This window comes from Martes martes (assembly GCF_963455335.1).
Source record: "Martes martes genome assembly, chromosome: 1".
Taxonomy (NCBI): domain Eukaryota; kingdom Metazoa; phylum Chordata; class Mammalia; order Carnivora; family Mustelidae; genus Martes; species Martes martes.
The window spans coordinates 193776484-193794834 of record NC_137888.1 but is presented as its reverse complement, the minus strand read 5'-3'; the positions used below and the strand labels follow the sequence as shown (position 1 = coordinate 193794834).

Genomic DNA, 18351 nt, shown 5'->3' with positions numbered 1-18351 from the left:
ATTTTGCCTTCCCTGCGATGATTCTGTGGAAAATTTCCTTCGAGGCTTTTCTTTCGAAAGCTCCATAAACCTCTTCTCCTGGGGTAAATTGATGGGAACTTGCCCCATTAATCTGTTCTTCTTCACACCTACTCCAGCTGGGGTCTCTGCAGCTCATGCTTGAGCCCTGGGTGGCCAAACCAAGTGCAGCTCCCCCCACCCCCACCCCCTGCCCCAGAGAAAGAGAGAGAGAGAGAGAGGATTTTGATTTTGTTGTACGGATACTCTGTGCCTGAGTCTGTTTTCATATCCTGGTTAAACGCTTGCTTGGAAATGACAGACCTGTTTATCTCCTGCTTCTCCCTTCCCCTTTCCTGTCTTGGCTTGGCCCACATGGCTTGGCCTTGGGGGCCTGGAAGTGCGTGCCACCTGCGCCCCAGGAAAGGTCAGGCTCATGTTCTGATGTGGAGAGCAAACCACCATCAGCAGAACGAGCTATCATTACACACTTATGCGTAAAACCCAAGGCGGCCAGTGAACCTCTGGGGGAGAGCTTCCTTAACGAGCTCGAGCACGGGAGGAAGAGCCGGAGGCTCGTGATGGAACCAGAAGCGTGACCAGCAGCTTGTAATGTGGGTGCTCTGAATGGTCCGCGAAGCTGTTGCAGCTCTGGGGTGCGGGCGAGAGAGACAGGCTCCCTGGGGGCTCTGCGGAAGTGCGTCCGATCTGGATAATGCAGGACCCAGGAGAAGGAGGGTGGTTCCCAGAGAGACCGGGGAGCTGATCACCATCCCCAGAAAACTATTTCTAACTGAAGAGGAATGACCTTTCTTTTATCAACCCCACTGTGACGAGAGCTGCTTTAATGTCCGCTGCATTATCACACTTGCATGAGATAAGGAGAATAAAGGCATATTGTTGATGTTTTAATTTGCTTTCCTTTGGCGCTGTTACGTTGAACATTGGCACATGTGATTTTTTTACTGACTACGTAATATGCTAACATTGAGGCACACCCATACTTGCTTGGGAATATTCCTCCGCCAGGCCATTTTCATTTCTCCAGGTACTCACTGCTGTAATCTAGGTAGTGGCAAATTCAAGGGCCATTTGGCTAGTTCTGAAGAGCACCACCGATCTTTGCCCTTCCTGGCCTGGTGGGGACTGCGAGCTTCAAGACTCCCTCACTATTCTGGTCTCTGCTCTGGGTACCTCCGCCATCTTGTCTTATAAACTGACCCCTGGGGCAGTGGTGCCACCGACTGACCAGTGTTTGGGGCAAGTTGCTCCCCTTCTCAAACCTCAGTTTCCTCCAATGGAAAAGTGACATTTCTAGATTGTTCTGGTCTCACGGTGCTGTATTCTCACCACACAGTCTGTTGAAAAGGTGCAAAAACCCCCTTTCCTGCCGTGGTCACGAGGTCAGAAACCACCTTCCCGTCAGCCCCAGTTCACAAAACCTAGAACTTGTTGGAAAGTTAAAACCTAAGACTGTTGCCTGGTCAAATTCAAAACCTTTTCTTTCATTAAAAAAAAAAAAATCCAGAAATAACAATACATTCTTTTTGTATTCATGCTCTACAATTGTTATATTAATGCTTTAAATTTGTCTAAATGCTTTCTCTCCTGATTTGGGAAGCAAAACTAACAGCATGGGCTTAAGGGGCAGAGCCTGTGTGACTATAGGCAGGTTTCTTAACTCTGTGCCTCAGTTTCTCCACTTGTAAAATAGGGAAAATAATGCCCTATGTTGAGGGTTTAAAAACCTGTGTCTGCCATATTGTAAAAGCTCAAAAGATGGTATTTGTCTGTATTATCTGGGCTTTATAAACCGATCAACACAGTTACATAGCACCTGACACTATCCCTGGGGTCTGGGAGTCCTCGCTCAGGACACTTTTGATGGAATGAATGAAAAGGAGGAAATGGAGCCACGGAGTGGTCACAGAACAAGGGTGTCATGGGTAAGACTTGATTCTTGACACCCTGGGTTATTTCTCTTTGGTGGCCTGCCTCTTTTTTGGTCTGTGCCCACCCACAGGGGGTGAAGAGCAGCAGTTTTAATGCAGGAGTTGGGGGGAGGTCACAAAGTCCATGATTGGTCCATGAGCAGCACTTACAAGCAATGAAATCTATTAAAATAGGCAACAGCGGGGGGCATCACAGAGGAAGATTTTTCATGTGCCTCGTAGTCGAAGTTTGAAGAATGTGGGTTTAGAGCATGGGATCTGTGTCAAGCAAACTCGAGCTTGAATCCTGGTCTGGCATTTTAAGTGGGGGAGGGCAGTAGTGACGATGATGGTGATGGTGGTGGGGACGATGGTGGGGACAGTTAACATCTACTGAGTGCTTAGGGTGGATGAGGCACTCTTCTAAATCTCAGCTCATCTACTTCTCACAGCAGCTCTGTGAGATGCGTGCTGTCAGTAGTTCCATTTTGCAGAGAAGGAAACTGAGGCATAGAGAGAGTAAGTGATTCTTTCATAAGCTCTGGCTGCAGAGTCCTTCACTACAGCGCCGTCCTGCCCCACATGTAGGTGTTTAGTAAGTGTAGTCCAAAAGAGAAAGACTGGACTCGTCAGTGACCCTGGCCTTGGAGATGCCCAGCCTTCACCACCCCCCCCAGCCCTCACCAACCCCCCCCCCCCATGCTGCTTGTTCGGTGCTACTGGGAGTTGGGGGCGGGGCGGTACGGACTCGGGGCAGTACGGACTCTTGGAGAAGCTTACCTAATCTCCAACCCGCCTGGGGAATGTGAGAGGGGAAGGTCCCAAATGGCTTTAGGCAGGCACCAGAAAGAGGAAAAATGAAAACCATGTTCAAGATAAATCGAGCCGTTCTTAAAAGTTAGAAAGTAGACTTAATTAGGACCAGCTCTCCCCATCCAAAACCACAAAAGTTAAAATGGGAAAATATTTCCAGAAATGCCCATTATGTGTTGTTAAAAAATATCTAGAGTAAAATATATGTTTTATTTTATACATGCCTCCAGCTAAAAATTATGCTTTTTACTCTCTCTCTCCCTCTCTCACAGAAGATGGGAATGTGAACCCAAATCTAGACAGCCCCGAATCAAATTTAGGTTGCTTGCAAGCTTTGCAGTTTTCTATCGGCCAGATCTTAGTCAAGCTCCTCAGAGAAGAGAAGAGGGAAGAGGATTGGGGGCGGGGGGAGCCAAGGGGCTGGGAAAGAGCCTTTCCCGACAGGCTGTGGCCTGTCAGCATTTACTCCTCCTCCATTCACTGGCATCCCCCTCGTCTCCCATTGGTGCCCACGACGGCCCATCTCTCATCACGGCGTCTGCGGTCCATCTTGGAACCCACAGAAGGGCCGCACATAATTAGAAGAGGTCAGCCGGGGGAGGGGGGAGGGCACGAAGCTCGGTGTCCCTGGATGGAACCTCCAAAACTCAGTTACCGGGTCCCCCCCCCTCGGCTGCCTGTCACTGTAAAGCAAGACTGTTAACCTCACCAGGTTTCTCCGGGAGCATCTGAAGATGCTTCGTGCTATAGAAAGCAAGTCCCTGTCTTCCAGGTGGTTGGTCTTTAAGAAAGGAAAGAAGAGAAAAGAAAAACTTCTTATTGTGTAGAAAAACACCTTTGACTTGGTTCTGTTTTGAAAAATGATTTCTTCATGACAAATGAATACCCTTTTTGGAAAATGTGACTTGTCCCAGAGACGTTCTTGCTTCTAGAGTGTTTTCACGCTGTGGGGGGGGCTCGGTTCCTGGACCGTCGGGCTTCATCCACATCATGGGTGCTTCCCTGAGATTCCCAGGAGCACCCCCAAATGGAAGTTGACAGGCATTTATTGTTGTTAGCCTCTCTCCCCCGGTAGGGCAGCTGGATGTTTATTATGCAGGAGCCGTGTTTCAGAGGCCCGAGCCCAGCATGCTGACTTGGAGCCATTGTGCTCACCCTTTGATGGGGACGCAGCCCAGCCCTGTCATACCTCTGTTTTACCCAAACCACCAAATGTCCTCCCGAGCTGGAGGACGCAAGATGTCCAGATAACGTGCAACCGGGGGAAGAGCTAATACCGAACTTTCTTTGATCATTTTAGTTAAGAAATGCCATGGTAAACCGGAAGACTGGGAAGTTCTCCATGGAGGTGAAGAAGACAGTGGACAAAGGGGTACATTTTTTTTTTTTCTCAAACCTTCTTCCCGCTTAATTTAAAACAACCCACTGTGAAAAATTAGCTTTGAAAGCTCTATCTGGAATAAATATCTTTCGCTGAGATCATTTTTCTCTTGTCTTTACTTATCTCAAACGAGATTCATGTAGTACTGTTAACCTGCTCATAGTGTGTCCATTTGTTTTTATTTTTTTCTGAAAGCTTCACCTAGCAGACTAACCGTATTTTCTTCTCTCTACGACTTTTTTTTTTTTTTTTTCAATCTAGAAACGGGTTTTGGTGATGACAAATGACTACTATTATACAGACATCAAGGGTACTCCTTTCAGGTAGAGCTGACCATAATACATGGACATTCCATCAGATCCATCAGTTGTGTTTGTACAAAACCTGCTGACGCTCTCAGAGCTCATCATCTGAAGATAACCAAACACCCTGCCGAAAGGCTGGAAAGAGTGAGGAAGGGGCTTTTCCCAGGCTGCTTTTGTTTCTGTTTTCCGGAAGGGGGAAGACGGTTCAGGCTCACCTAGGAGAACTCACTCGATTGGTCATGGCTTTTGCATCTCATTATCAAGCAAGTCAGCTTTGGGGGTTCCAGCAAAGGGTGGAGCGGGGGCGTTCAGAGGGTTGCCAGGTCCTTAAACCATCTGGCTCACTTGCTGCCCGGTGAGCTCCATTTCACCTTTTAGTTCCATGATCAAACAAGCAAGCCTGTGCACGAGGAGGTAGCATATACCCATCCCTCCATGTTGTGCTTCCATTTTAATTTCTCCGAACTGTCCTTCTGTGCCTGTCTACCTCTGGATCCTGTTATCTCTCTGTGACTGTCCTGAAAGATGGCCTGGCCTCATTGCCTGCTTTCAGAGGTGCATGTGGCCTCCTAGAGGCTCCTGCTACGATGCCCTTAGTGTTGTAACACTTATTTAAGAAGTCATTTCTGTGGGGCCGCTTCACTCCCGAACCGATGCCTCGCAGAGCTGAGGAGAGAAAGAATTTCCTGACTCTCGATGAATCAGAAAAATAAATTAGGGCGTTGTGTTATCGTAGACTGCCGGGGATCCTGAGTTTGATTCCATTTGGAAGCAGAGTAGTCGAGGGAACCCATGACCACTAAGTGGGTTTGCCAAACGAAGAGACTATGTTCCTAAATATATTCTCTTCCTTTAGAAAGGAGCTTAAATCAAGCCCGGGAGAAGGGTGGGGGGAGCATCTATTAGACTAGAAGCCCAGAACACAATAGCGTGGCCACACCCTAGTGTAGGGAAAGTTTTCATTTCGTCCTTGAGAGGGGATTCATTTTCCCCAGTCGTAAACTCTAGGGTCTGGAAAGCCCCATGTGAGGCTGACTGGAGGGCAGGAGCGTGTAAGGTAGTGGGGAAGAGCAGGGCGCATGGCTCTCCCGAGGGCATCCGAGAGAAGGGCGAGCAGTTTGTCGCGTCTCTGAAAATGCACGTGGGCAGCCAAGGGCTGCTGGCACAGTCCAGGCAGACATGGCTTTGAAGAAGCCGATTGAACCTCAGAAAAAGCAACACCAGTGATAACCAGTGGGGTTTTGAAAGTAAACTGTCGGGACAGTTGTTGACAGAACGTGAGATGGAAATGTGAACATGGAAAATAAAAAGTGAAGTCACAAGTCTATTCCAGTCAATGCCATGGGTTTCAAGGTCTGTTTTGTTTCTCTGCACAGCTTAGGTGTGGCGCTCTCCAGAGGTCACGGGAAATACTTCTTCCGAGGGAATGTGACCATTGAAGAAGGTAAGATGCCGTGTTGACCTGTCTTATCCTTCCATCCTGGCCATTTCACTCAACTAACTGTCCATTTGATGGGAGCTCGCCTTCTGGATGGTGGGACACCTCACCCCCCCAGCTCGTGGTGGCCTTCCTGATGATTTCATGTCTTTCTTTTCTGCTTCAGTTCACAAAACTGTTGAACCGACCCAGGGTATCATCCGCCAACTATATTCTTCCCAGGCATAAAAATCACTCACAAAACACAAAGTAGTGTAAAAATTCAAGCCCAGGGAGAATAGCATGGAAACAAAGGTACGCAAGCCTTAGTCTCCTACACGGTTGAGCCACAAATCTTGTTTACGCTTCAAGCAGTTCAAGTCCAAGGGGAAATAGGATCATTTGGATGATATACACAGGTCCGAAGGAATAAGGAGCGTTTTGAGATTCCCAAATCCTCTCGTCTTCATAAAGCTCAGGCACATCTAAACTCCCAGCAAGTGGTAGCTGTCATTCCAGCACTTTAAACTTTAAAACCACTGTCATGCCCGTAGCGTCCTTTGCCACGAGCCAGTAACTCAGTTCCTCAGAGAAGGAACCTTCCCTGGTATCGCTGACTCACGGGGAGGGTGAAGCTGACCTCTGAAAGTCTCTGCTCCCTGAGTGGCCCCAGTAAGTTCCTCACCCAGTGTGGGTGTTAGATTTTACATCTCCACGAAGAAGGAGCAAGACCAGACCAGGGCTCTTCCTGAGTGTCCCCAGAAAGTATGTCGGTTATGAGCCAGTTTTAATGAGTTAGACCTGGTTACAAGTGCATGTGGTGAACTTCCAGAAGCTGGACCCTCCCGGGGCTCACTCTGATGATGTAGTGGAGAATAGAGAGATTGGCACTCCCTGAGAGGCCAAGTTCCACAGCCAGCTTCCTGGGGTACTGCCAGCTAGTGTGCATTGTTTTACAGGTGTAAGTTTTTGTCTCCCAAAGAATCATAAGGTCTTAAGGACAAGGAAGGAGATTGAAAGGTCATCAACATCATGTGATGTCTCTTCCCAGAGACTGGAAAGAAGGAGCAGGTAGCTTTATAAATTGGGCAAGATACTCAACAAGATGTGTTCTCAGAAATCTTTTTTTTTTTTTTTAACTTCTCGAATTTTCTGGATGAATGAGCTAAGTGTAGCTCATGTGAGCCAGGTGTAGCTCTGCAGATATCACTGCCCATGAGGCCAAAAAATTCATGTCCGAGCTCTCTGAGGTCAAGCTGAGGAAACAGCTCATGGTCAGAACAATAGAAAGAGAGACTATGAGTGGACTGCTGGCCTCTCACGCATCCATTCCCTTAGCCGATCCTCAATACAGAGGCCTGCCTTTCTCTCTCTGTCTCTCCCCGCCTCACCACCACACACGTTGTTTCACACCGTCGTTTGAGTCATTCTTCGTTCACTGTCTTTTACCTGCTGTTCCATAGCTGTTATCCTGAGAGGTCACAGAGAGAATTTCAGAACTCACTGTAGTCACCATGTTAGAAATTGGTTTGAATCCCAGCAAGGAGAAGAGTAGCTCGTTTTCCATACCAGCGAGGTCAGATCTTCCTCTCTCTGTCGGTCCTCTGTCAGTCCTGCCAACTTGGAGGAGCTGGGCCTGAGAAAGCAGCTTCCCCTTGGACTAACTGGTCGAGGTTCTTGTTCTCATAAGAGCCACAGCACGATCATTGGTCTGCTCTGTTCTGGGAAAAGTTAGGCTTCCCTGGGGATGGCAGCCATACTTCTGTAGGATCTTCCGTAAGGAACACTGCCCCACAGAATGTGGGCATTCTCAGCATGGTTTGCCATTGTATGTACTACAGAGATGGTCAACAAGCAGACAGATTGCTGACAGTGTAAGGAGTTGCTAGTAAGGCTGAAGGTATGGGCTGCAGTCTACTTGCTGAAGTTGTTTCTCTTCTGAATCTCCCTGACACTTTGTATCATATATATGTACATATATATGTATATATGTGTAATGGTATACATATGTGTGTGTATATATATGGTATGTATGTATATGATATGTGTTTGTGTATATATGTGTGTGTGTGTATATGTATATGCACTGTTACATATGTATATACGTATATATATATCATTATATGTATATATATATAGAGAGAGAGAGAGAGAGAGAGCATAGTAGTTCAGTGAATTAGACCTTATGTCATTATTGTCTGCATTATCAGTCATCAGTAGATGTTGTGTCAGGAGGACCAAAATCAGAGGTGAGCGGCTTAGAGAAAAATTCCATTTCCTTGGTTCCCTGGGAACTCAGAGAGGAAACAATCAGAAAGATCTCCCTTCTGGGGATTCATTTATAGGACCTATGAAACAGAGCCAGAGAGGGATTTGTGGATGAGAACAGATACTAGAGAAATTTATAGAGTTGACATCATTAACCCAATATTCCAGGAAGGTAAGACCTCAGGGCCTTTGCACTGGTTATTCCTTCTGTAGAGCTCTCTCTCCCAGTTATCTGTATGGCTCTGTCTCTCACTTCCTTCAGGTCTTTCCTTAAAAGTCACTTTCTCACTGAAGCCTTCCCTGACTACCCTACTTAAAAGGGGAATTCTTTCTCCTTTATTTCCTATCTCTGGCTTGGTTCTTTTCCTTCACAGCCCCCATCACTAACTGATATGCTATGTATTTGAATCTTATTTGTGTATCTCTTCCCACCACTAGAGGACAGATACCATGAGGGTGGTGATTTTGTTGTGTTCACCGCTGTAGTCTCAGGGCCTAGAATAGTATCCGGCATAGAGTTGATGCCGGGAGGGAAGGCAGGAAAGGGAGCAGGCAGGGAGAAAGGGAGGAAAAGATGGACAGAGGCAGTCAGGGATGGCTGCGTAGATTACCCTGGGGACTCATCACTGTCCCACGTAACCCTCTCACGGGGTCCATGGGTTAGGCTCTATCATCCACATCTTCTGACTAATGGAACCGAAAGAGTTGAAATGACACCCCCAAAATCATTCAGCCGGTGGGTGTTGGAGCCAGGAAATGACGCTTGGCTCCCATATGATGATATTCTGTCCGGTGTGCTCCCTACTTCCTATAAAATCAAGCAGGAGTGTGCAATATTAGGCCTAGTGTTTTGCTATTTATGTTAAACATTTGTATTTGAGGAGGAAATTGGCATCCTGAGTCCAGTACGATACCGTTGGCCATTTGGGAAACTCTGACCCCCTCCAACAGGCTGTACGCACCATCCGAGTTCCCGCGGTCATTACTCAGAAGTGTGTGTCTGCCGATGGACCTTCAAAGTGAATTCACATGAAGCTATAATGAAAGAGAGTGATTCCACAGAGTTAGAGTGGTCTAGAACGTTCTGTTAAAAACTCCCCAATTCCCTGCACACCCCAGTGGTCCCAGCTATCTTTGTGGACCCATGGCTCATTTTTACTTAGGATCCTGTAACAACTAGCAATGTTTCCTGGTCAAAACCAGTTGAGTCTTGGCAATTTCCTATCGTTCAACTTATCGTTTTGCCCTCACAACCCAGCAGTTAGGGACTATGATTATTCCTGTTTTGCACATGAAGAAACTGACACGTGGAAAAACAAAGTAACCCTCTGACCTCACGCCCGAGTTAAGCGACCGGGCCCAGCTCCCTGCACGGGCCGTGCGGGGCTCCAGCATCGGTGTTTGCACCATCATACTAAGCTCATCTCTGGGACTCACTGGTGTATTGTGTCTTCATGGAGTTCAGCCTTTTCTGGGTTACTCAGCCTGGGAAGGCGCCAGGTGGTGGGTGAGGGAGGTGGATGTGGGGAGAGGGTTCCGCGTCCTTTCCTTTGTTCAGAGTCCCGCCTACAGAGCCGGATCTCTCTGGGGTTGATGCCTACTCTTCACCACTCGCCGGCCTGTCCCTCGAACATTTGAAGCACAAGAGAGGATAAGAGCTGTCAGTGACCCACGCAGGTGGTCCTTACTCATTAACCCTTTCTCCTTGACCTCCAGGCCTGCATGACTTAGAACACCCTGACGTGTCCTTGGCAGATGAATGGTAAGAACTAAACCATCCTTCATCAGCACGGGTGTTGCTTGCCGTCTTTGATGTCGAGTCCTCTGTACTCCCTTCCAAACCCTCCCGGCTCAAAGGCAAAGGAAGGTGATGCCGCAAATCCTCCCATGTTCTTGTTTTGGCCCCTGTCACGGCCTTAGGTCCTACTGCAACACTGACCTACACCCGGAGCACCGTCATCTGTCTCAGTTAGAAGCTATTAAGCTCTACCTCAAAGGCAAAGAACCTCTGCTCCAATGTGAGTGTGCTTTCAACCCGTCCTGTCTGGGTATGAGGCCATCGCCGGGCGGGGTGGGGCGGCAGTGCTCAAAACCACACTTCCCCTCAGCTTTCAGGGGAAGCTTTGCTTTGGCTGGGATTATCAGCCCCATCAGAGCCACCCAGATGTCCGCTTCCTGTAGGAACAGCAGGAAGAGCGAGGGCTCCTGAAAGTTACACAGAACTCCCGTTCCCAGTCCAACCCTTTGCATTGAATTTGTCCCCCTACCGGGCCATTTTAGTCCAGCGTCTGAGTAGTATGGAAATGTTATCACTGGGAAGGGATTGTGAGTATCTGCTCCGTTATTTTACAAATGAGAGACGAGGGCAGGAAATAGGACTCCTCTTGGGCCATACTCTAGGTCTGGTTCTCTGTGGAGCGGGATCACCACGTTGAGGTGTTGCCTCCCATGACATATAGGCCATTGCCTGTGCTCCTACCAAAGGCCCTTGAGGGCGCTCACTGAGTCAGAAATGGCCCGTGGCTGGTGCAGAGGGGGCAAGGAGAGAGCTGCAGTTCTGACACTCATCGAGTGCTCAAGCAGCCCCTGGATGGGCAGATGAGTTCCAGCAGCTCATCTGGTCAAGGAGAGATTGGCCACCAGTGAGCCCAGCAGCTGTCCCTACCCCTGGCCGGTACCACTTACTCAGTGATGGGCGCAGTCCTTTATGGGTATTACCTCACAGAACCCCCACAGCAGCCCTGTGACAGATGTAGGGAGGTTCATCTAGCTTCTAAACTACAGCTCTGTGGAATGGATTGACTTTTTGGCACAGGCTCCAGAAGAGAAAAGATCAGATGAACATCACATAAGCCTCATTTTTCATTTTCTTGGACTGTCTGAATGGCATATTTAGAAAACAAAGGTACAGGGGTGCCTGGGTGGCTCAGTCTGTTAAGCGTCTGCCTTCAGCTCAGGTCATGATCCCAGGGTGCTGGGCTGGAGCCCTGTGTCAGGCTCCCTGCTGGGCGGGAAGCCTGCTTCTCCCTTTCCTCCTGCTGCTCCCCCTGCTGGTGCTTGCCCTATCTCTCTCCTTCTCTGTCAGATAAATAAATAAAATCTTAAAAAAAAAAAATCTTTAAGAAAAAAAATAGAAAACGAAGGTATAGAGATAATATTAAAAAATTGCCTTTACCATCCAACTTTATGAAATCTTAATATTTGGCCATATTTCCTTCAGGTACTTTTAAGGGAATAAAACATTACAGATAATATTAAAGCCCCTGAGTTGCCCTGTACAGTTCCATTTGCCTCCCAAAGAGAATCACCCCCACCCCGAACTGGTCCCTTACCTCCCACGGATCTATACTGTTACTTTCTCTCTATAGTTATCTTTAAACAGGATGTTCCATTATTTTCATTATTTTGTGTATTAACATTTATATATGGTATACTATCTGTATTACCTATGGTATAATATATGTAATGCTCTACAAGTTGTGTTTCACTCATGGCGTTTTGAGATTTATGTGTTGCTTATTTACCTCTGATGCATTTATTTGAATTACTCTCCAGTATCCCACTACATAACACTATCTCAGTGTATCCGTTGTCTTTCCGATGATGAGTTGTTTTCAGTGTTTGCTTTTACAGCAAAGTGCCACTTCCTGTGGGACACCAGCCGAGGGGAGGAAGTGATAATTAGTTGGCCCCTGGTCTGGACTCCTGATATCCCCCAGACTCCTTAGCATCGCCGACAAGAGTCCTTTTGGATAGGGTCAGATTCCCCACTTTAGATCAGCGGGGGAGAACCACAAAAACAAAAACGTTTTATTTATTTGGAAGAAAGAGAGAGTGAGCAAGAGAGCACAAGCCAGGGAGAGAGGGAGAGGGAGAAGCAGGCTCCCCACTGAGCAGGGAGCCCAATGCGGGGCTCGACCCCAGGACCCTGGGATCATGACCTGAGTTGAAGGCAGATGCTCAACTGAGTGGGCCACCCAGGAGTCCCAACAAGAACCTTCTAAATGGAAGGAATCACAAAATAGGAGTGTTTCATTATCACATCCCTTCCTCTTCTTACAAATGATGGGGAGCAGGGCCCTGAAGAATTGCAGATTATGACAGAGGACAGAAATGAGGACAAACAGAGCGAATGTCTAAGGCAAGCTGGTTTGTGGCTCGAACTACTGCCTAGATGAGACTATCCATTTACCGTCATCTCCCTCGAACGCTTTGGGGGCCCCCATGGTGCTGGCATATCAGGTGTCAGAACTGTTCCGTATTTTCAGCTGGTGGGAGGTAAATGCATAAAGTGGGAGAAAGCCGCCTGCGGTTCCTACGAAGTGAGTGAGGTGAGCCCCTCATATGCCCCCCGCGGGGACCCCAGCCACAGCCATCTTCTCAAGTCTGCCCCTCCCAACAGGTGATAAAGAATTGATACAAGAGGTCCTGTTCGATGCCGTGGTGAGCGCTCCCATTGAAGCCTATTGGACCAGTCTCGCCCTCAACAAATCTGAGTAAGTGTTTGCACGTGTCCCCCTTTCATGGTCATTTCCCCACAAGCCGTCCGAAATATGGTTATGGTTTAAAGAACTAAACTGTTTTAGGAACTTGGTGTTAAAGTGCTTTAATTTTCCCCAAAGCTCCAAACCACAAGAGCTCGAGCAGATTAGCGGCTCGGGCTTGGGTGGCAAGCTCCTGGGTTTGACATATAATTTGAGTTTTAGCATTACATGAAATTTGGTGTGCTGAGGTGGGGGGTGCTTCCGAGGGAGCAGGAGGCAGAAGGAGCACTTAGCTTCTTGCCTGCCGTGGCTCCTGCTGCTTCACAGTCTGGAGGGGACTTGGGATCTGGGCCAGGCTGGGTTGTAAGTAGGATGGGAAAGTAGAAGCTCTGTTTCATGAGGGTGTCAGGATATAACCCTGTGGTTTTAGTTTTGAAGCAGAGGATGTGGGGAGAGGGGGCTGGGCAATGGTCATTGTTATCAAAGGCTTTTGGCTCCATTCCTTTCTTCACCTTCCCTTTTGTATATTCTCTTCTATCCTATCTATCATTCATTCTGTTCTCATTTTCATTCATCCATTCATTCATTCACTCACTCATCAGATACTGGTTGAGTGTCTATTACGAGCTAGGCACTGGACTAGATGTTGGTGAAATGGAGCTAACTCAATCAAACATAGTCCTTGCCATCATGGTGTCTGTGGTGTGTAGTATGCCAGATTATTAAGAATTGTGATAACTACCTTGAAAGAAGTAGGGACATGTAGAGTATGACAAGGCCTAGAGTGGAGATGAAAGACAAAAGGTTTTTCTGGGCAGAAACCAGTTCAAGGGTTAGGGAGCATTCTAAGGAAAATGGAGCAGCATGTGCAAAGGTCCTGAGGTACAATAGTATTCGACACATTTGAGGAATTTAAAGAAGGCCAACGGAACTAAAATGTAGAAGGTAAACTGGAAGATGTTGGGAGATGAGGTCATACAGGGGCCAGATGGCTCAGGCCCTTGGGAGTCAGGTGAGGGATTCTGGATTCTATGCTATGAGTTTTATAAAGTCATTGAATGATTTTAAGAAGGACATTTTAAGATTTTTAAGAAGGATATGATCATAATTGCATTGTTAAAGAATATCCCTCTACTGCTATGTGAAGAATAAAGTTTAGTGGCGTAAGAATAGTAATAAAGTCTCCTACAGCATTTCAAGGGATTTTCCACTTGGACCAAGGCAGTGGCACAGAGAGGAAAGATCTTCTTGTGGCATGCTTCAAAATGAGACCCCCCACCCTAACCCCCCCCCCCCAACTCCGATTTGATGATGGGTCTGCTGACTGAGGAGAGGAAGGCTGAGCTGTCAAGGATCATTCTCGGGTTTACAACACGAACACCTATATAGATAGTGGTTCCATTTCCTAGGACAGGAGACATTGAAAGAAGACTAGGTTTGGGATATTCAGGCATGTCCAGAGTTCTCTTCTAGACATTTAAAGCTCAAATCTCCCAAGTGGAGATGTAAGACAGGCAGTTTACTCCAGGAGTCTGAAACCCCAAAGAGAGATTACCATTCTCATTAACTCGGGGGTGTTCTTGGACTGCTTACCTACGTGGTTCTTATTCCCTGGGTAGGTTGGGGAAGAATCAGAATCTTTCCTGCAATTGCATTCTCTGGTGGATGTGGAAATGTTTCTTTTAAGCTCTCATGAAACTCAAAAATCCTGTGCAAAGATTGCTGATTCACTCCTAACACATGCTAAAGATTTCCAAAATGGTAGCTTACTTTGTAGTCCACATCTGTAACTGATTGGGCAGCCTGGCTTTCCAATTTGGGTAGGCTGCAAACAGAAACAAATGCATAGTGTTGGTTTTTATTCACCCCTTAAACACTAAAAGGTAGTATTGGCCACTTTGACTCCCATCAAAGATCAAGAAACCAAATTATCTTATATTAAAGATGACGTGGATAGTGCTTCGAGTCAAATTGCTACTAGCATTTAGGGAAGGGAGGCAAAGTCAAGAAACAGTATTCTCTCCATACTTTTATTGTAGAATGAAATTATGTATGTGTGGACAAGGACCATTTGCTTTTTTGTGAAGGGGTGGGCATTGTGAACATCCTGAACTTGCTCAAACATACACAATTTGCCTTGAAAGTGGAAGAAAGTATCTGAAGTGAATTTTAAAATAAGTTTTCTTTGATAAGGCCATTCTTAGGGGTCCTGTGCATGGTATCCTACAGGGATTTTTTTTTTTTTTTTTACTCATCTCTTTGGGGGTGGTGGTAAGAATAAGCCTATGCTCTGGTAGAAGGTACAAGATGGTGACCTGAAATGGTGTAGAATTCAGGTCCTAGACATTTCTAGGCTGTAGAACCTGCAGACTGGATTCCGTGGCTCAGTTGCTATTGTCACTAATGACAGATTCCACTAATAAGATTCGATTTACTAGGTCAGTGCAAAAAGCTTCCTCTATGCATTTTCGTCCTCTCCTTTAAGTTGTTCCCATTCCAGCCTACTGTCCTGAGTTTGCACCAAGAACCCTCAGATAAGGTGTGTTTATTTAGTCTGGGAATGCTCTCATGGTGCTTTGGAGTTCTTAGGTTTTGGTTTTTTTTTTTTTTTTTAAGATTTTATTTATTTATTTGATAGAGATCACAAGTGGGCAGAGAGGCAGGCAGAGAGGGAGAGGGAGAAGCAGACTCCCCGCTGAGCAGAGAGCCTGATGCAGGGCTCGATCCCAGAACCCCGGGATCATGACCTGAGCTGAAGACAGAGGCTTTAACCCACTGAACAACCCAGGTGCCCCAAAGGAGTTCTTAGTTTTTTGTGCAAAAATTACCACAGAACTTTCGTGAGGGGTGAGTTTGCCTTCTGTCCTTGGTGCATGCATGCATCTGTGTGTGTGTGTTTCTATGCTTTCTTTTAAAAGTTCAGGTTTCAAAACTGCTATTTCATACAACATTCCATGAGTCTTTTTTTTTTTTTTAAGGTTTTTTTTTTTAATTTTTTTATTTTAATAAACATATAATGTATTTTTATCCCCAGGGGTACAGGTCTGTGAATCGTCTGGTTTACACATTTCACAGCACTCATCATAGCCCATACCCTCCCCAATGTCCATTTCCCCACCACCCTCTCCCGTCCCCCTTCCCCCCTGCAACCCTCAGTCTGTTTCTTGAGATTGAGTCTTTTATGGTTTGTCTCCCTCCCAATCCCATCTTTTCATTTTTTCTTTTCCTACCTCCCCCCAACCCCCCCCGCCTTGCATCTCCACTTCCTCATATCAAAGAGATCATATGATAGTTATATTTCTCCGATTGACTTATTTCGCTAAGCATGATACCCTCTAGTTCCATCCACGTCGTCGCAAATGGCAAGATTTCATGTCTTTTGATGGCTGCATAGTATTCCATCCATGAGTCTTAAAATGCAAAAGCCATTATCTGCGCACCGTCTGGAAGCATCCCCCCCGCCCCGTTGTCTGCTGCTGTGTTTCAGAAATTCTGACAAGGGCGTAGAGGTTGCCTTCCTCGGCACTCGTACCGGCCTCTCGAGGATCAACCTGTTCGTCGGGGCTGAGCAGCTCACCAATCAGTAAGTAGGAAGGCTCTTCTGCAGGGGCCCCCGGGAGCCGCTGAAATGGGAAATTCAAAGGGATGCTTGTGTTTCTTGATTCCACAAGCTGTAGAAATAAAATTCAGGCCGCCCGGGGCCTGCTGACATTGTTCCCCTCTGTTCTACCACGGGGGCCCCAATGTGTGTGTTCACCTGCCTGTTGGCCTTTCCACAACCCTTTGTTCTTCACGCTCGCTGGCTTCTGTCCACCGTCCTGGAGTCCTCTCCCGCACTGGTGAGTCATTGCAGGATCTGGCGATGGTGGGGCGGCTGGGGCAGCAGCCAGGAGGAGGACTCCTGACGAATGGCTCCAGGGCATTCAGCTGCTCGGCGGTTCTGCAGAGGAATTCCTGCCTGTCCAAGAATCAGGATTTCAAGTCTGCTGTTTATTTGTTTGTGTATATGCTTTCATAAACCTCGGAGCCTCTGCGCTGGGCCTGAGGGCCGTGGAGCCCCACACCCGGGAGTGGGCAGTCTGGTGGGACTTGGGTTTGACAGCGTTTCCTTGTGCTTCCAAAGAGACCCAGATGGACAGTGGGCCGGGCTTCCCCAAGTCCAGGACCCAGATGCCCTTGGAAAGCACTGCTCAGTCTCTGTGTCTACATCGAACATCAGGGTCTTACCACTTCAAACTGGTGTTGGAGCGGAGCTGGAGGGAGCTTGGGAAGTCTTTTGTCACCCTATTAATGTTTCTCAGTTTTTTTGTTTTGTTTTGTTTTGTTTCCTCTGAAGTAAGAGGCAGTTTTAGGCCAGGGACAAATCCAGTCCAAGATTCAGAAAGTTTGCCAAGTATGGATGGGAGGGTTCAGACATCGCCATAGGACCTCACACATCCTGACCTAGGGATACCTGGGGGGGTGAATAATCAAGCCGCAGGCTGGTCACCAATCTGAAAGGGGTTGGCCCCACGGAGACCCAAGCAGGAGGGGCTCCTGCCCCAGCACAAGCCCCGTTCAGCAGTGCTCTGCCTCTTAGCTGAGACCCCGACTGCAACCACATGAGATTATAAACCAAGTCTGGTAAACGGCGTATCAGTAGATCTGGAGATGGTTTGTGACCTGGCTTTCAATTCCTGCTCTTTCTTAGCATCTCAGATTTGTCATTTGGGAGGTTGGCTGCAGTTGTGACTCGATTTTTTCCAAGCCCTCTCTAGCCCTTTAGCCCCACCCAATTGTTTTTCCAGAGGGCGAGTTCTTAGAAGGACTAGAAGTGTGGAGATGCACATCACCTTCTCCTTTTGGGACCTAGAGAGACAGAAGGAGACACAGAAACTGACTTTCTCATGCTCAGGAGAAAGACTGTTGTTTGTCTTGAGATTAAAACAGACAAACCAGAAGAACCACCACAACAAAACAGAACACCTTGCTAGTCTGACCTGTAGGTCACACTCAGGACTATTGGGGGGAGCACCTGGCTCGGCCCACTGGTTTGCCTCTGAGAAATGGCAGTGGTGATCTCCCTGGGTTCTTGTGAGCATCAAAAAAACTATAGACATAGAGCCATGTTGAGAAGCTAAAAATACCTGCAAGTACAGGTTAGCTCTGCTCCCTGTGACACTACTACTGTGACCTGGAGTGAGCAGTCATTGGATATCGGGATGAGATCATTTTCCGTCTTCAAGAAACTGATACCATTGGTTCATATGGAGGCACCTTGTGGCATATTGTGCCTCTCTGTGTCCATATATATTCATATAGAGGCACAACAGAATCGAGTTCTATCGTCTTAGGGTCCTGTGCTTGTCTACCCCATTCAAGTAAATGGCATTTTTAAAATTTAGATTTATTTATTTGAAAGAGAGAGAACGAGCCAGCATGGGGGAGGGGAGGGTGGGGCAGTAGGAAAGGGAGAGAGAGAATCTCAACGGGAGTCCCCACTGAGCACGGACGCCGACGCGGGGCTTGATCTCACAACCCTGAGCCAAAAGCAAGAGCTGGACACTTAACCAACTGTGCCACCCCAATGGCAAATGGCATTTTTTAAGACCCACCCATTCAGATACACTCTTATCCGGAGCTAGAAAGCTTTTGGATGTTCTGTGTTTTCAAAGAAGGCATACAGAAAAGAGTGCAAAGTGACGGGGTGGGGAGGACTAGAGACTATGAAGCCCCGCCCCAGGACTAACTGGTCCTAGCATCAGTCCCTTACACC

The 18351-nt window shown here is 47.3% G+C and overlaps 1 protein-coding gene across 1 annotated transcript in view; it reads left to right on the top strand.

Moving 5' to 3' along the window:
• The window catches only part of CACNA2D3 (calcium voltage-gated channel auxiliary subunit alpha2delta 3), an 866841-nt gene that overhangs the window by 672787 nt on the left and 175703 nt on the right, over nucleotides 1-18351 (top strand). The window contains exons 19-25 of the mRNA XM_080820180.1: nucleotides 4042-4113; nucleotides 4384-4445; nucleotides 5804-5871; nucleotides 9829-9874; nucleotides 10033-10130; nucleotides 12515-12608; nucleotides 16084-16179. Coding sequence (XP_080676306.1) covers nucleotides 4042-4113; nucleotides 4384-4445; nucleotides 5804-5871; nucleotides 9829-9874; nucleotides 10033-10130; nucleotides 12515-12608; nucleotides 16084-16179 — 536 coding nt within the window. The remainder of the gene's footprint in view (nucleotides 1-4041; nucleotides 4114-4383; nucleotides 4446-5803; nucleotides 5872-9828; nucleotides 9875-10032; nucleotides 10131-12514; nucleotides 12609-16083; nucleotides 16180-18351) is intronic.